At 35.4% G+C, this 19,523-nt stretch overlaps 3 protein-coding genes across 8 annotated transcripts in view; 1 reads left to right on the top strand and 2 right to left on the bottom strand.

The window, feature by feature from the left end:
- Positions 1-1,073: 1,073 nt before the first annotated feature.
- LOC101742588 (uncharacterized) lies at positions 1,074-19,178 on the bottom strand. Its single transcript, XM_012689699.4, has 15 exons — positions 18,891-19,178; positions 13,649-13,882; positions 12,794-12,968; positions 12,410-12,562; positions 11,850-11,995; positions 11,350-11,440; positions 10,096-10,259; positions 9,309-9,451; positions 8,044-8,132; positions 6,667-6,745; positions 5,896-6,040; positions 4,513-5,417; positions 3,530-3,635; positions 2,985-3,087; positions 1,074-1,700 (listed from the first exon to the last, which is right to left on the bottom strand). Exons 2-15 carry the CDS (start codon positions 13,820-13,822, stop codon positions 1,507-1,509), a joined length of 2,667 nt encoding a protein of 888 aa, XP_012545153.1. The 5' UTR covers positions 13,823-13,882; positions 18,891-19,178; the 3' UTR covers positions 1,074-1,506.
- Positions 14,169-17,903, top strand: LOC101736757 (protein SREK1IP1). The gene is made up of 3 exons (XM_004925259.5): positions 14,169-14,388; positions 15,199-15,368; positions 15,978-17,903. The coding sequence occupies exons 1-3, from the start codon at positions 14,275-14,277 to the stop codon at positions 16,126-16,128; spliced, it is 435 nt and encodes a 144-aa protein (XP_004925316.1). The 5' UTR covers positions 14,169-14,274; the 3' UTR covers positions 16,129-17,903.
- Positions 18,969-19,523, bottom strand: part of LOC105841503 (uncharacterized) — a 40,386-nt gene continuing 39,831 nt past the window's right edge. For all 6 annotated transcript variants that reach the window (XM_062674362.1, XM_062674364.1, XM_062674363.1 and 3 more), the window contains one exon: positions 18,969-19,335. In XM_062674362.1, the coding sequence (XP_062530346.1) occupies positions 19,218-19,335 (118 nt within the window). In that variant the 3' untranslated portion in view covers positions 18,969-19,217. The remainder of the gene's footprint in view (positions 19,336-19,523) is intronic.

Genomic DNA, 19,523 nt, shown 5'->3' with positions numbered 1-19,523 from the left:
GCCGCCTTCACCCGAAACATGTCTTATCGGATCCCCCGAATACACGTGTTTTTAGACCTCTCAAGCAACAGTTACCATTCTCGTGGAACTAGTCGACTACGACGAAGGGAGCGAACTAACCCATAGACAACCCACTGAGTTTCTCGCCAGATCTTCTCAGTGGGTTGAGATTCCGATTCAGTGATGGATTCTGCGCAGCACTGCTCTTGCTAGGGCAATTTTTTTTATTGCTTAGATAGGTGCACCAGCTCACAGCCCACCTGATGTTAAGCGGTTACCGGAGCCCATAGACCTCTACAACGTAAATGCCGCCATCCACCTTGAGACATGAGTTGTGAGGTCTCACTTTTAACAGTACAACGGCTACCCCGCCCTTCAAACCGAAACGCATTACTGCTTCACGACAGAAATGGAGGGGTGGTGGCACTTAGCCTTGCGGACTCACAAGAGGTCCTACCACTAGTAATTACGCAAATTATAATTTATTGATTTTTATTACACGATGTTATTCCTTCACGGCGAAAGTCAATGTTAGCAAATTCTCTTAGATTGAGCCCGTCAGCTCTGGTAAAGCCTCTTAGGCTACCAGCGAATAGGTAGGAAAAAAAGTGGCGTACTGAAGTATATTTATATCGATTTCTGATACTAAGCGCCTGGATTATAAAACTTTGATAGCAGTAGTGACACGACAATACTCTTAGTTTCTCGCATTTATAGAGGAATGGGTTATGGAAAGCATCAAATTGAAAAATAATTTCCGAAATGTGAGTCGACTATTATCAAAGCCGGCAATCTGACTTTTGGACAATTATTGGTAAATCAGAAAAACGAATTATTGACTTTGTATTCCATTGGCAGTCACAAAACTCTTCGGAACGACATCTTAGATAAATAACAGGTTAAGTATTAACCTTTATTTAATGCAGGTTTTGAACCGTATTCTTTGAAGGAGACGATTATATTCAAATCAATCTGTATTGACATATCAATAACATTTTTTTGTCCAAATGCACAGATTGCCGCCTTTGATAATAGACGACTCATGTATAGTCGTTATAAAAGATACAAAAATATAATTTCATTGTCATTTATTAGTTGTTCAATATACAGTATCGTACAAAGGTACAAATATACAATTATATAAAATAATGTTTAGTATACTTACATGGCATTTCGTTAATAAAGATAATTACAACTAGAAAGGTTTTTGAGAGATCCAATTTGGATGGTTAAGTTTATTTACAATTTAAAAAAGTGCACGTCAATTATTGTTATCGGTTGTTCTTACTTGATTCCCCTCGTACTTTAAGTACTGGCAACTTCGATAATATGTCTCAAAAAATGTACTGGAAGCGACTTGTATCACGAAAATAAATACAAGAAAATAAACTTTTTTTTAAAAAAATTTTTTTATATATCAAACAGTTTGTGGACAAGGTAATAAAGACTATATTATGCTTATTTTTTTAAACAATGACTGATTGTGATCTATACTAGAAGTGTCAACTATAACTTTGTCTCTGGTTTAGGCACTTGTTTCCTGTATCCGTGCGTCCGTCTGGTACGGGGCGGACATGCCCCGTACAGGTCCGGGCGGGGTTGGTACTGGTACGCCTCACCGTAAGTTGGACTTTGGATCTGTGAAGTCGCCGAACAATTCGAACGACGATCGCTGTCGTTATCTGCGCTGTCCACGTCTCCTAAAGGAACAATAATATATTTAGATTAATACGTGAAGCAAAAACTTGTACCCCTTTTTACGAAGAATGCGCGGACGGAGAAGTATGAAATTTCGCACACTTATAGAGAATATAGAGAAGGAGTGCACAATGCTAATATTTTTTAAAAATAATGCATAAAAGATACATTAAATCAATAAAGAAAACACACACAAACTACCAAACTGTATTTGACACACACACACATATGTATATTTAAACTTTTTGTTTATTGTCAAACTTTATTTAATGCTTAAAGTCTGTGGTCAAATTGAAAACAGGTTAATATTGTTTATCTTTAATATTATTTGTCTATAGTGTAGTCTTGGCGAAATCTGTGATTAGTTTAATAGTCTTTGACAATATAACATAATAATAATGTTCAAACTTATAATTTCAATTAACTATAGTCGAGTTTCGACTACAGAGGGATCACTAGTATTTTTAAAAACGCTTTCTTTTAGCTGGACCTGTATCTTTTTGTGTGTAACCACGTGATCTTCAGGATTAGCTTGAATGTTAGTACACGTATAAACGAATGATGATAATATAATATATATCTACATATTTATTGCATAGATGAGTGGACGAGCTCACAGCCCACCTGGTGTTAAGTGGTTACTAGATATCCAATAGCCATCTAGGCCAATAGACATCTACAACGTAAATAACGCTACCCACCCTTCAAACCAAAACGCATTACTGCTTCACGGCAGAAATAGGCAGAGTAGTGGTACCTACCCGTGCGGACTCACAAGAGGTCGTATTACCAGTTCAACTAACAGTTTAACGTTTGAAAGATAAGATTATTTAATGATTTAAATTTATCAAATTTTATGTAACTTTTCTTAATCTATAGGAACATTTTTATTTTTTTATAACTATTAAATATTAGAACGAACAATATTAACTGATTCATCTGAAGCGATTTCATGACTGTACGTACACACGCGCCATCTGTTATTCGTAATGGTACACACATGTGTGAATTTCGATTTTAAATGAGTAGATCATATTTAACTTTCAAAGCAGCATTACGAGATTACAACTACATACCGATTATGTTAATACCTATAATAAAAATAATAATTATGCATGTAAAAGTAAGCAGATTAAACAACAACAAAACTAAGTTTTTTTTTGTTGTTTATGTCACAGATAACTAAACTATATAACAATCTATATACACGAATGAAACAAAAGTTAGATATTATGAAGATTTTTTTTGTCGATAATGTAACGCGATAGAAGCGTGCAAGTGCTCACCGTCACTGCTGTTGTTGCTGGGCACGTGCGCGTCCCTGAGGCGGGGCCTTCTGCGCCAGTAACGAAACTCCCTCGGCAAGGTATACGATCGTGGTAAAGATATCTAAAACCATGTCAGAATGTTAAAAAAAAACAGGAAATAACACTCTGTACCGTTTTGTGTTTTGGCTGACTGAAAAATAAGAATATAAATTAAAATAAGACTTGACCTAAAGGTCTTAGTTACCAGGTCATAAAATCCGATAAAAAAATCTATCTGACTGCAGTCCCGGGGCAGCTGTTTGGGATCGCGATCTCATGTTAAAAATGGGTTATAGATAGCCGGTGAGACCTGTACGGAACAGCGCCCCTAGCGGCAAACGTAGGCAAACGTTCCAACTCCATACAAATTTGAGTTAACTTTTACGAGATCGAGAATTTAAAAAACTCGCACTAAGCAAACTGCTCCGTATTACTTTTATAGCTAATGGTCTCCGTTAAATTTCAAGGACAAACGCTATAATAATGCAGCTTGTAAGACGTAAACAGAGAAATATTGCGAGAACCTGACTATCGATGTCGCTGGGCGGCCGCGGCGTCTCCCGGTTCTGTCCGTCGGGACTGGACTCCTCCCCGCTACTGGCCGGAGCACCGTCCTCTTTCTTCCTGTTACTACAAAAAAACAAAATGTGTGCAATTCACACGCGGTAGAAGTGAAACCTTCCAAAATTAAAATACAATTATCCTAAACGTCTTAAGTATATGTAAAATTTTGTCATTAGTAAATAATTGTAAGGTAGCGCCCTCTGTGAATTGATATTTTAATTTCACGTATAATCCTAAATTAAAATTCACTACAAGAGCTTTCATACACACGTTAGTATTAAAAAATCTCACAGATGGCGCTGTATTAAATAGTATGTATATTTCTGTCTCATTCTTTGCTGGCTTCATCCTACACATTTTTGTATTTGTGTCTCTTACCTGTCGTTTTTTCCGTTGCATCCGGTTTGAAATCACAACGATTCTAAAGAAGTTTTCACTTCAAAAAAATAAAAAAATAAAAAGTTTTCGAAAAGCCTAGAGCGGCGTACTCTTTCTGTTACTAAAAAAAAATTAGTTTTCGAAAAGCCTCACTTCCTTTGATGACGAAATAGGTTTTAATCCTTTGACTGCCATGTAGGTCACCGGTGCCCTACGCGGCGCACTGATATAATTATGTCTGTTACTAAGACTCCTGGATTGCCTAACCCTTTGCCTTCTTTTGTTGGTTAATGTATGCCTTAGTCTTTTAGGTGTGATAAAATAGTATTCTCAGTATTGATTCGGATTTATCTTTCCCAGTTCTACTAGATATTCCGGCGCTTTAGTAACAGAAATCGACATGATTACTTCAGGGCGCCGCGTAGGGCACCCGTGGCCTACACAGCAATCAAATGGTTAATTTAAATAATACTATTTTGCAATTGGCCACAGATAACATATTAATTTAAAAAGTAGTTTGTTAAACGGAAGGGAATATAAATATTTTTTTAAGTACAAAACTTACCCATACGGGGGTCCCCATTGACAGCACACTTGTCTATTGCAGCCCTCCAAATAATGGGGCGCCAATAATATCTCAGGAGTCCTGCACCTCTGCATTTTCCTGATCTGTTCCATTTTCTTTCCGGGCAACCCTGAATACACGAACCTTTCACAGTTCTGGCCATACTGCGCACCGCTCTCGTTATAACTCCGCATATTATCTATGGTCTGGACGTTCGATAAAGCGTTATGCAAGGCGGACGCGTACTCGTCTTTCCCTTCGTACTTGTACTGATTGTTTTCGCAGTAACCGGAATATTCTCCTAATTGTCTATGCTCCTCGCTGTACAGGCCGTTTCGGGGTTTGTCTATGGCGTCGTAGTTAGTACTGGCGACGTCGGCTATGTAGTTCCCGGGACTATTGAGGGTCCTGGGACTGGCGCAGTTGCTGTCGTAGGTCCTGTTGTCGATATAGTTCGGTGAACGCAGCGGCGGTCTGCCCTCGCTCCTGGCACCGGCCGGACTCTCATAGAACGTTCTGTTTTCGTATCGATTCTGTATCCTCCTCATCTTTAGATCGTTCGCGTCCTCATTGTTCTGTGCGCCGAAGTCTTGTTTATCCGTGTAGGCAGGGTAGAGGCCGCAGTTGTGAGGCAGCACCGGGTAGTTCTGGTAGGAGTGCGTGAGTTCTATGGAGGGCCAGGGCGGGGGCTCGGCGTGCGTCTTCGCCCTCGGTATCGGTTGCCTCTGGAGGCTGCTGTAGATCTCCTCGGCGGCGACGGGCGTCGTCTTGGCGAGCTTGCCCTGTTTGATCTCCTCCTCTATGACGCGCAGTTCGGCGAGCTGCTTTTGTTTCTTCTCCTGTAACTTTTGCTGTATGTTGACGCGGGATCCGACGCTTGATCCCTCGTTCTCCGACGAGCCTCCCTGTTAGGAAAGCACGTTATACTGTGTTACTATATCAAAAAAATTATTTACATGTATCGATTACATGTGTCGATTTTTGTTTGTCAATTTGTTTTTATTTATCGATCTAAATATGAATAAGGACCCCGCCGGTTATTCGCGGTAGAAATAAACAGGACATTGTAGCAATGGCGGTGGAGGAGCATGATGATGATGCTTACGTATGATGAAGATTACGATGTCTGTACTAAAACATTCCGATCTGCTGCTGAATGTGTTGGTAGAGTATTTTTTTTGGGTGGATTTGTATGTAATTAATCATTAATATTGTTTGTTTTTAATATTATTTATCTATAGTGCAGCTTTGGCGAACACTGTGATTATATTATCGAATTATAATAGTGTTTGACAATAGAACCATAATATTACTTGACGCTGGCTAATGCACAAACCGTGCCGGAGCTAAAAAATAAAGAAGAAGAAACTGTGGTGTACTGACGTGATGTGGATGTGCGCCGGCCAGCGGGCGTCTCCAGAAGGCGGCAGAGGAGTGCGCGGGGAGGGGCGCGGGGTGAGCCGCGGGGGGGTGCGCGGGGGGAGGCACGAACGACGTCGGCTTCTTCTTCTTACGGCCGTTTGCTGCACTAAACCAACACGCGCCATTATAGTCGTCTTCGGCGACGGAACCCAACAAACATTCAAAGATATCAGAAAGAAAAGGTTGTATCTCCACTATTTTAAATTTGTCCTTATCAATCAATATGTTGAAAAGATACTTCGAATATTGTATAGTTTTTGTCATGAAAGGAACAAAAATTAAATTAAAATTTAAAACATGTGTTAATATATGTTTTTTTGAATTTAAAATTAAAACCTAAAAAAAAAATCTTTTAATCATATTCACAGTCGCCGGACATAACAGAAAATGTTATTATTTATAGTGCCGATGAAGTTCTATTGTATTAATTACATTATAACAAATTATTAATTAACGAATCAATAATTTTACATTACATTGACGGGTTCACTTAATACCGTCAAATTTCCATTGCGTAATCAATTTATTTGATATGAACTAATGTGATTGTAACTATACTGAGACCTTAGAACTTATATCGCAATATGGGTGGCGCATTTACGTTGTAGATGTCTATGGGCTCCAGTAACCACTTCACACTAGGTGAGCTTTGAGCTCATTCACCCATCTAAGCAATAAGAAAAAACTTGTTAAATTTGCAAAAATTGTTTTAATCTAGGCAAATTTACTTACCTATTATTAACTGGGTTGGTAAAACGGCAGTTAAAAACACCTGGTATCGCCACATTGTCTCCGGGACTGGACGGTTTACCTGACAAGTAATGAAACAAAAACAAAGAATTGTTTTAGTGAAACTGACCTTTAAAAGCACTTTACAGTGTAATTAAAACTAATTTTACAATTTATTATCTTGCGTTTTTTATTATCAATAAATTATTTCGAACGCTTCGTTTACGTTACAGTACCCGACGATAAATACTGCACATCGGTTTTTGGAAAGAGACAATCGGCTAATTTCGTCTTCGTAGCGTGTTGTCTCTGTCTCGCAAGACATTTCAATAGTACAACTTTACATTACCGCATTCGAACAACGACTGAAAAAGGTAATAAGTAGTGTGCGACAGAGATAGTGCGCCTCTTTCTGTCTCGGTGGACATGGACGGACAATAAAAAAAAAGCGAGATTAAAATGTTTGAGTGACTCGGTGGTGTATGTAGTAATTAGCAGACATGAATGTTGCGGCGAGGGTCGTGGGTTCGATTCCCACATCGAGCAAACATTGTATGATTGATATTATTGCTTGTTTGTTTGATCTTTGTCAGGGTATTCATTATCTATATATCGACGCTTGAAAGGCAAAAGTGACTAAGCGACAATGCGTGAACTTTACAGTAGACTAATTTAAAGTTGAAATACCTGAAAACAAAATTTATTTTAACGAATCCAGCTGTAGCAGAATCTGGCTAGTAGCTGTAGGATTGAAATTATTTTAATAGACCTAGAAATATATATTTTTTGCGCATCGAATATGGTTATTGCCTATCATTTATGTACAAAGCAGTTATTGTCGCTTAGTTACTTTTGCCTTTCAAACGTCGATATGTATATATTTAACTGTATATAATTATGTTTGTCAGTCTGGTATCCATAAAACAGGGAATTCTATATTAGGGACCGGATGACCGTGCGTAATTTGTTCCCAGCTATTAATATTTATTATTATTAAAATTAGTTTTAATAACCACTGCGTTGTAATGGCTTGTACATTGCGGCGTCGTAACAAAACATTTTGATAGATAAATAAAGGAAAATGTGGATAAGCCGTAACGCGTGTATATGCTGTAAGGACACTTGTTTTTTAGTGCTTAGATGGGTGGTCGAGCCCACGGCCCACCTGGTTTTAAGTGGTTACCGGAACCCATAGACACCTATAATGTAAATGCCGCCACTCACCTTGAGATATGAGTTCTAAAGTGTCGGTTTTAACAGTACAACGGCTGTCCCCGCCCAATCGAAACGCATTACTGCTTCACGGCAGAAATAGGCATAGTGGTGGTACCTACGTGTCGACACTTATTTTCTAAAAAATAACTTGAGTGTAACTAATACCGTTTTTGCTTTGCGTCGATGCGTTAGTGCTGTTTGTGCCTTGCTGGTTCTCACCCAGCATGTACCCCAGCCTCCTCACGTGGAAATACCTGGACCCAAGACACATTAATTTATACATTTGCAAATGGAAGCTGAGGGTACAAAGAGCCACGAAGCAACGGCGGATCCAGGGGGGGGTCATGGGGGTCATGACCCCCCCTGAGCTAGTTCCAGGACTTGAACTAACTTGGACTAATTGAAGTACATCATTATTTATTTATTATCCAACTTTTGTACGCTTTACATGGCGGTTCCGTGAAATGCGACATTAATGATAACGCACCCTTACAATTGAAGTAAGTGGCTTAACTAAAAAAAAAATTAAGGAAATATGTTTTACAGTTTGAACATTTTTTTTATTCGTTTATAAAATTGGGCTCTTGTTAGGGCCAGCGTTACCAACACCGTCAGGCTTGAGTCCCGCGAGCTCACCTACTAGTCCGGTGACGCTGAAATGGGCTCTCTAGACCATAAGCTTAGGTAGAAAAAAAAAAGGCACTTTTGTCGGTCAGTGGCACAGCGAAGTGCGTCGCTCAGTCTCGCGCAGGTGCTCAGACAGACTTGATCACTCCATCTTTTCTGGCTCCGTGTTGGGGTTTGAATGTGTAAGTAATGGCAGACAACACTTGACGCATGTGAAGTGACAGTTTTCGTTTATCGGAATGTTTATTTAAATGTTATAACAGTTATTTGTCTTCTGTTATGACAATTGACAATATACTTCTCATCTAAAGACTGTCCAGTGAAACATCCTAGGGTTATATAAAAATAAAAATATTGTAAATATGTAATAGTGTAGGGTTTGTAATATATATTAACCATGAAGTCAGTGTTTTAAAATAGCCCCTAACCTCCAGAGCCCAGTCCCCTCAAATAGAACCACGTCTGACACTCCGACCTCTTCATAGTCTTCCATTCACTTTACCAATTATTATTAGCAATGGATAGATAAATATTTAATGCATGTTACTACTGTTGGTAGGACCTCTTGTGAGTCCGCGCGGGTGGGTACCACCACCCTGCCTGTTTCTGCCGTGAAGCAGTAATGCGTTTCGGTTTGAAGGGTGGAGCAGCCGTTGTAACTATACTTGAGACCTTAGAACTTATATCTCAAGGTGGGTGGCGTATTTACGATGTGGATGTCTATGGACTCTAGTAACCACTTAACATCAGGTGGGCTGTGAGCTCGTCCACCCATGTAAGCAATAATAAAAAAAAAAGCATACCTATAGTAGAGGAGCATGAATCCGATCCCAGCGATGAAGGATCCCGCGGCTCCCGCCACCAGAGAGCCCGCGCCTCTCCCTGACCACCACCACGACACCACCAGCAGTGTATTCTCTATGCACATCACACTGTAGAACGTCACCTGTACAGACACGTCTATAAAATAATAGAATTTGTGTACTCGTATTTAGCGATGAGGCCATGTTCACCTTTACCGAAAAAAAGAGAAAAAAAAACTACAATCAAAATATTCTGCGTGCGTTAAATCTGAGTAATAAATAAACATGATAATTAAGATGGTATGGAGAGAAGAGAAGCTGAGAAGTGCGCGTTTGGGATGGTATGGACATGTGATGAGAAGAAATGAAAATGAGGTTGGTAAGAGAATATTAACTATGAATGTGGAGGTCTAGGAAATAGGAAACTGATAGACTTAATTCTTTCTGCGCGCAAAGAAATATACACTTCAATAAAAAAAATTGTAGAATATTTCGAGGGTAGTTACAATAAATACCCTAGTCCTCCCTGACCGCGAAAACTTATGTATTTCAAGCGTTGCAAATAAAAAAATAAAAAAATATTAAACGAGAGAAGACAAAGCCGTGAAAGTCGTTTTAATTATGATAGAAAACACTTTTGAAATAAGATGACATTAAGTTAATTTGTCCTTTTTGTTTTTTTTACAGTTTTGTTTAAATTTTATTTAATACGCAAAATATTGTAATTGCTGTGAATGGGATCTCTTTTATGACAGGTCAAAATTAATTAAATAAAAAAATTACTCACCATTTTTTGTCTATGGTTGTGCTCATGCAGATTAACGTAAGCGAAGACGTAGAGGAACGCTATGAGGGCCGAGAGACAGGCCTTCCTCGGTCGGCTTATCCTCTCACCGTGGAACACGTTCTTTGGCGATATCAACCACAGAAACATCGATAGCCAATGGAGACCTATGTAAATGAAAGGCATTGTAAAGCTTGAGACGTGAAAATAGATTAAGAAAGTGTAATTAAAAAAATACAATAAACAGTAGATACATTTTAGGTAATTGAACTTTTTTTTCCTACCTAAGCTGATAGCCTAACAAGTAGGTGAGCTCACGGAGTTCAAACCTGACGACGTTACTAACACTAACCCTAGTAAGAGCAGTACTTTGCAGAATCCACCATCGGATCGGAAACGCGGCCCACTGAGAAGATCCGGCGAGAAACTCAGTGGGCTGTGTCTGTGGGTTAATTTACCGAGCCCTTCATCGGACGCGAGCATTGAACTATAAAAATATTGACTGACTCGATAGCGCAGCTGTTACTAACGCTGATTGCCGCGCCGGGCCGAATTTATAAAAAATAAATAATAATCATTTATAAAACGGGGTAGTTTTATAACACCCTGTATATGTATAACAGTCTCCGGTTGCGTAATATAAGGAAAACTTGGTTTGACCGTGTGTAAATAGTTATAAATTATATATTATTATGTATATAGATAATATATCCATATTAAAAAAATATATTATTTACGTGAACACCGGCTGCATGAACGAAAAAGTGTCATGTTCCGCCTGAACCTGAGCGTGCAAGCGAGAGCGCGGAACAAACGATAGAGAGGCACGTTCGGCGTTGGCTTGTGACACATTTAGTTCTCTTCTCGCGTGACGTCAGAGCTAGACGTTCAAATAGTTCTGCTACTGAGGTTAACACATAAAAATATCGTCCGTAAACCGATTCTACAGACAAACAATTTTTTTTTCAATCTGTTCGTTAGTCTCGCTAAAACTCGAAAACGTCTAGATCGATTTGGCTAATTTTGGTCTTGAATTATTTGTGGAAGTCCAGGGAAGGTTTAAAAGGTAGATAATTAAGAAAATGCTCGGAATTAAATAAAAATAACAATTTTGTTTTCGCTTTGATGTGGCCCCCGTCGGACGGATTTTTTTGTTTTATTTTAAGTTTATTTTATACAAAAGTTTAGGTATTTTATTTATCGTTTGAGGCACTACGAAGTCTGCCGGGTCAGCTAGTCATTAATAATAATACTCACCTATAACTAAGAATACCCAATATTCATAGACTAGAGCGTAGACTGTTAGCGCGCAAATTCGTGCCGATACCGTTCCCAAACGCCATAGGAACTGAAAATGAAATGAGTTTTAGTTTTGTTATTAATAAACGTTTATTTTTGTTAATATATTATCTGAAAAACTAATCAATAAGCTATATAATTAACTGAGGATGAAAGGTAATGTATTCCGAATTTTTTGTGGGAGTGACATTATTTGAATATTCGGTAAAAAAATAATCTAATGACATAAGTGTCAATTAAAACAATATAACGAAAAACGAAGATGAGGACAAGCAAATAAAAAAATAGTCTAGACGTTCTAGTATTTTATTGCAGCATCATTGGTATGTAATTAATAAGTAGCTTTTTTGTATTTTTTAGTTTTATAATATATTTTTTCTAGTACGAATAAGCAAAGGGTTTATACTCCATACAGCTTAAAATAGCCGTTGCATTTGTAATGTATCTATGTAACTAACCTGAAATATAACTCCGAGCCATGTCAATACGAGTCGGTGTACATTTTGCAGGCGCACATTTTTACTGAAGCTAGCTAAAGCCCAGCACACGGAGAACAATGACAACGATGCTGATATCACGTTTAATTCTGCGAATGCCTTGTTTGCTGAAAAGGAGCAATTTATTTAATGGGCAATATATGTATTACATCTAATAAATCTATGTATATATTATTATTTATATATATAAAAATGAATTCGTTAGTCTCGCTAAAACTCGAGAACGGCTGGAACGATTTGGCTAATTTTGGTCTTGAATTATTTGTGGAAGCCCAGGGAAGGTTTAAAAGGTAGATAAATATGAAAATGCTTGGAATTAAATAAAAATAACAATTAAAAACAAAATTGATGTGTTCCCCGTTGGACGGTTTTCTTTGTTTTGTTTTAAGTTTATTTTATACAAAAGTTTAGGTCTTTTATTTATCGATTGAGGCACTACGAAGTCTGCCGGGTCAGCTAGTTTTTAATATATTAAATGGCAAAAGTTAATAACATTAAAGCAAACTTTGGTGACCTCTTACCTGCAGGTTCATCTATGCTAGGTTCTGGAGTTATTCCTAGCTCGTTGGCGGTCTCCTGAAGATCCTGGTAGGCAGTGTCTTTGAACAGGATGTGAAGTTGGAGCAATAGCATAGGGGCCGCCTCGCAAAAGGCGTGGACTAGCCGCAGCATACCTTCATATCAGAAAACAGTAATCAGATAGTAAAATAACTAATGAAGTCTAATGCGCTGGTCGTGCCAGATACGCTCTACTTAAATTAAAAAAAATACATATTATGATAGACTTAGGAAAATCGAATAAAGAGATATCGAATTAGGAACCTTCAATTGACCCTTGATTGACCTTGTTTCAAATATTTATTATATTTTTAAGTACAAATTATAGTTACAAAAATTTTACTCACACAAATCCCTGACCTGATGTTTGACCCTTCTGAGTTCGACTGGCACTAGCAGGCGAGCATATCTCCATAGGACACCCAGTTGCAAGCAATGCAATAGGATGGGAAGCCAAGGAGGTCGGTCTTTCCTACCTTCACTTGCCCACCAAACATGCAGGTACCAACGAAGAGAGAGAACCTAATCAAATGTTCAAGAAAAAATTTTACACTGTTTTTGAGGAAGGATAATTTTTATGGTTAAGTTTTAGCATGAAAGTGTAGGAAATTTGAAATTTTTCTATATTATCATTACATATTTGCCAATTTTTTGTATCTACCAATTATAATGCCGTCCAGTTTGAAAAATACAGTAGCCGTTATACAAAACCCTATTGACAGCGTGCGTCAGATTTCTAAATGGCTAATACCATGTCTATTGTGTGTCTACCAACCCCTGAAATATGTGAGGGAAAACGTAGTTTTTGCATTATTAATCATTTGATTGAGATGTTTTCAAATACTTTAAGAATGTATTTTTATTATATATATATATATATATCTATATATCGACGCTTGAAAGGCAAACGTGACTAAGCGACAATAACTGCTTTGTACATAAATGATAGGCAATAACCATATTCGATGCGCAAAAAAAAATTATTTCTAGGTCTATTAAAATCATTTCAATCCTACAGCTACTAGCTAGATTCTACTACAGCTAAATTCGTTAAAATAAATTTTGTTTTCAGGTATTTCAACTTTAAATTAGTCTACTGTAAAGTTCACGCATTGTCGCTTAGTCATGTTTGCCTTTCAAGCGTCGATATATATATATATATATATATATATATATATATATATATATAGTTTGAAACAAACCTGTGATATTAAAAGTGAGGTGATGACTATTGATATGGCAGCCGCGAAGGTGCCCTTGTATCCTCGTTCAAGCAATGCGTAACCCATTACAACGTCGAATACAACATCGCAGAAATATCCCGCAAGGGAGATAACATTGAAGAGGACATCACACAGAGGCAGGAACTCAGCCATTTCGGTACATTTCTCGTTAGTTTTTGTAGCGGCATAGAATAAATTTTCGCCTTTTCATTACTGAAAGGAGTTACAAAATATCTTTAGTATTCGTCACTAAATTAAACGCAAACGCTTTTATTAAAGAACTAATTGAGATACATTATTTTTTTAACTTATAACCTTATATTAAAATTTAATAACTATAGTCAGTTCATTAAATACCTATCTTTGTGTATAATTTTGTTACTTTGTATTTTCAAAATATTGTTTGCGTTAAACGAAACGTTTTACCTTGTTTTAAGGCTCACGAGACAATAGACGTTAGTTCAAGGCGGTAATAGATAATAAAGTTTAAAAAAATGATACCGCTGTCAAGTGTCAAGTGTCAGTAATTGTTTGTAAAGTTGGCTGATGAAAGTTTGCTTCGTGAAATTTTTCACGCGTTTTATAAGATAAAACCTTGTTCGATAATGTCAAATTATCCTGATATCGTTAATAAAATTGGAAAAGATTCGTCGAGGGCTGCTTGCAAGAAGTGTGGTTATGCGGGACATTTAACATTTCAATGTCGAAATTTTATTAAAGTAAGTTACGATATCATTATTGTTTATTTAATTTTCCTTTTCTAATAGCCACCTCACTATATTCGTGGCCGAATCAAGTTTGAACAACTAATTGAAACAACAACTCATTTCGGTTTAATATGACGCTTAACATTTTCATTTTACAACTTACAATAAATATCAGCGTGTGAGTACGTAACTCGCGAAGTATAAAGAAGATAGCATTTAAAACAAACGGTGTTTTTCATACCAAAATGAAGTAAAGACATATATCTTGCTTAAGGTTATGTGCTTTTTTTGGATAAAAATGTAATTTATATAGCCAAATTACAAGGGTGACCATAAAGAAAAATTACAAAAAAAAATCTTGTGGTTATTAACAGTCATAGATATAGGTCACATAAATTGCAGCTTGAGCATGTTATGTGAGTGAGCACTTGTATTTGTATTTCTTGTATTTGTGTATGTCTCTTGCATTGTTGATCTATGGGTGATGGCCTTAACCACATAAGTCAGGCAATTTTAACTGTAGAAAAACTTTGATTAAATAAAAAAATGGGATTAACCTATCTATAACATTTACAATATATGTAAAGAAAGAGGACTTCCTTAAGTGCTCTAATATACAAGTGTTTTGACATACGAACCACAGAGCGTGCAATATTTTGCTTTGAGATGAAAGCAAAGTTTGCGATACGAGGATCTCATTCTACACTGCTGCATACTGTCACTGTATATACCGATGCATGCGCCCCACATGTTGAGATTGTGTTCAGTGCAACTAACGACTTTAGTAGTTATCTTTGATTTGTTAAATTATCTAATTTTCAGATAGATCCAAATAAAGAGATAGTATTGGATGTGAGTAGTACAAGCAGTGACAGTGATGATTATGCAACACCACTTCAGTCACTAAGAGAAGCAGAACTGAAACAGAAACTAGCGGAGAAACTTAAGAAAGCTAAGCAGAAAAAAAGTACTAAGAAAAGAAAGAGATCTACGTAAGAATGTTGGATTATTTTTATTCTTTATAGTTTTTTTGTGTGTCCAATAGCATAATTTGGAACAATTGATATTTCTCACCACCCCATACATCTGCTATTTGGTTTTAGACTTTGCAGATGGACTTGCAAAGCTAAATGCTATTTTTAAACAGCAACATAATGTTGTTCTGCAATATCAATCAATATTTAACTGAATGTTGAGGTTTCTATTAAGATATATGAAAAATATTCCTCTTTATTTGAATTGATTAGAGAAATAGAACAAAAATACAAAGTAGCTTGTGGTATTTGAGATATTTTCCGTTCTCTTCTGTTTAAGCTATGAAAACAATAAACCATTTTGAATTTCATCTTTCAAAATCTTTCATCTCAATAATTATAATTGTATGATCTTTTTGACTTGTGATAATTGAGTTGATAAACTCGCAGCTGGCTCGGGCTGATGTTAATCAGTTAGGACCTTGAGACTTGGAGTCAAAGTATTGATAACTACAAAATAATTGATAACTTAAGACTTCTAACTGAAATAGATTTATGTTTGAAATACTGTACTATTTCGGTTTTTTTTAGCAAATAAATAAATTGCTCAATCGTTCCTTGTGACAGATCATCAAGTTCCTCCTCCAGTAGTGATAGCAGTTCATCATCAGATTCATCCGATAGCAGTTCAGAAGAAGATATAAAAAAGAAAAGAAAGGAAAAGAAATCTAAGAAAACAAAGAAGAAATCTCATAAAAAAAAGAAAAGCAAGAAATGATTGCAAATTTACATTTTAAGTTTACATTTGTATTTAGGATTTCTTATTATTTTAAAAATAATTTCTAATGTATCGAAAACAGCTTACTGCTATCCCATGTATAAACTGCTAGATTTTTGATAGCCTTGAACTATCCTTATTTTTAAATAGTATTCAATAAATCTCATTATCTAAATAAAATCCTAGTATTCAGTTAAAATATTAAAAGTTATAGTTCATAGAAGACTGATAATGTTTAATCATCTAATTATTATTTGTGGTAAAATTTAATAAATACTTATATAGTATAGTAATAACCTTATAATATTGTGACATTTTTAATACCCTGATTTAACAAATTTCTGGGAAGTTACATTATATTTTGTATGAACATAGTTTTATATTTTAATAAATACTTCAATATCAGATTAATTAATAGTAATTTAGGTAATAAACATAAATAATCGTTGATTCTTATCATATTTTATCTCTTACCATTGATCACACTCATGCACACCAGTCATTAAACCAATACTCTGTTGTCAAAGTTAGTGCCTGAATACAGGTTAATCTAAATATAGTGTTCAAATCATGAAATTGAATTTTATCTTTTTAGTTACTTTTTTAATCAAAGATGCATTAGTATAAACTTAATCTATAATAGGCAATGATAAACGTAAAAATTAGAAAGTGTTCGATTTTTACTAGTATATAAATGTTATGCGGACATGATACTGAAAAGTAATAGAGTGCAGTTACATATTACTATTTATTAATATAGTATATATAATAGGAAAGCTGTGTCTATAGATCAAATCTTTTTTGATAACTAATGGGTAAACTAGAATGTTACATACTAGTAAACTAGATATAAACAAAATACTAATCCATAAACTTTTTGTCTGTGCACATATTATGCAAAAACTGTTTGATGGATTTTGATGGAATTTGTTATGATGAGAACTGATTACTGAGGTACAATACATAGGATACTCTTACAGCAATACTGTCTCATTCCCACGGGAAAATACAATCTGTCTACCAAGATGGTTAATGCATAGCCAATTGTACATAGTTCTTTCATGTTAGTGATTCCAACAGCATGTGCTTATATAGTTTACAAGAAGGCTACACAAATATAAAATGTTACTAATATTGTATTTCTCCTTATTCATTGGCTATTTTTCTCCATTGATAATTGCTAATATACAAGATTTTTAAATTAAGAAACATATATTTTTAGGTATTAGTTTTTTTGGAACATGCTATGCTTTTATTAGATTGTTTGATATAAAAATATGTAATATACTAAAATATTATGTTCTATGTTATATAAGAATATTTTTAATGTAAAACTGTATTTCTAAGCCTTTTAATTACAAGCAGACAAAGTTGCCGGGACAGGGATTTTATCTTATGACTATACTATGTAACTAAATGTTTATGTTATATTAATGTATTCAAAAACAGGGTTCAATGTTAGTAACCTAGGCGAATGGAATGTGTGCTAAAGTACTTGAAAGTAAAATTTATCTGAAAAAATAATCAAGTCAAAGAGTCAGAGTGGAAAGGGTTATGGTAATATGATTTGCACGAGCGTTCCTATTTTCTAATTGCAGAAGGCTCCTGAAAATGATATTGTCCAATTGGGGACCTTAAAAAGAAATTCTAGAAATGCAAATGGCTAATATATAAAACAATAAAGGTAATAAAATGATGAAATGTGTTAAAGGTTTATTACCACTTTTGTAAGGAATCGTGAATGTTATTTGAAATAAATTCTGAATTTCAGTAAATTGTTTTCTTTTTAACAATCTAAGTTTGTTGATAAAGTTACTAAAACTATTAAAGAGCTTATCATACATACACATAATGAAAATTATATTTTGTGCTGAAATCTGTCATGTACACAGCCCTGAAAATGTTTCAGAATTTCAATTAGTAGGCACTGAAGTTTTAAATAAGGTACAAAATTAGTGTTGACTTATGCTTAATACATAAATGGAACACTTTGTACCCAACATAGAATACACTGGTTATTACCATAATTTTCCATTACTGGTTTTCACCAAGGTAGAACTAGAAAAGCTATGTTTATTAAATTTTACTCGAACAGTTGAACTTATGACTCTTTATTCTCATTTAGCTAACATGACGGTGATAATTTTTGTTTTCGATCACTTTAAAATTACAATGACCATTTCTTTTTCTAATCCGTAACATATACCTAAGGGTGTACTTCAATAAATTCAACACATTCATCAGTATTTCTTCTAAATTGGCTCAATATTTACAAATGAGAATCTGTAAACTGAATTATTTTAGACTCCTTAGTATGTTGCAAATTATTTTTATTAAGTTTCATTGAATATTTTTTTGTTGTGAAGGATATACTGGAAGGAATACTGGGCTATTTAAACATTTTATAATGTATTCTCAATTGCACTCAAATTTTTTAAATGGCCAGTAAGGTGAAATAAATTAAATTAAAAATAGTAGTTAACTGGCAGGTACTGAGTTTTTTAACAGAATAATACTCATTTTTGCGTTAAAAATAAACGGGACATGCTTTAGGCACAGATTTGTAAGATCTGATAACACTTAGTGTCTGCTTACATTTCTCGGACGTGACTTCAAAAATTGACGTATGAAAAGTGGGCTAAACTTTTTCAAATTTAACCAACTTTTTAATGTTATCAGTAACTATACTGACCTAAACACGAAGAATTATAAATTTATCATGGTACATATGGGATATAAACGTATATAATATCAAGACTCACCGTTTTGAACATATTTTTGAACATTTCGTTAGACAAAAACCAGGATATGGTTAAAACTGTCTAAAACAAACACTAATGTTTCGCACACATTGTATTTAAATACATCAAGTAGGAGAGCGAGTTCTCACGGCGGTTGTTATTCACATCACATAAAAAGCTTAGAGTATTTTGGTTAAGTTATTCAAGTTACGATTAAGTTCATGTCAAAAGTTCATTGACAGTGGTGACATCTAGTTGCTGGTACGCGAAATTCTTGAAGTTCGATCGATCGCTTTGGATACGTCCATTCGTAATGAATGCTAAGAATGCGTCCTTCTTTTTTGTCATTTATTCTGTCCCTTTTATGAGTTGAATGTATGTCTTTTTGGTTAGAAAATGCTTTACGACGAGGTCTTGGTCTGTCATGTGTCGGAGTGGCTTTTTAAGTGCTGTTGTATTTGGAGACCTACAGTGAAAGAAAAGTGTGATATAAGTATTTTATAGTAATTTTAAAAGCCTATAATTACAATTTACTACTTTATATCATTAGTCTTTGACTGTAATATTTATATCACAAATAATTTCAAAAAGTGTCAGGACACGACGGACAAATCATTAGAATTTTAACAAAACCTAAATAACAGCTAGTGTGTT

The sequence above is a fragment of the Bombyx mori genome, chromosome 20 (assembly GCF_030269925.1).
Source record: "Bombyx mori chromosome 20, ASM3026992v2".
Lineage (NCBI taxonomy): Eukaryota > Metazoa > Arthropoda > Insecta > Lepidoptera > Bombycidae > Bombyx > Bombyx mori.
The sequence above is the reverse complement of the archived record's forward strand: the minus strand, read 5'-3'. Positions and strand labels throughout refer to the sequence as shown.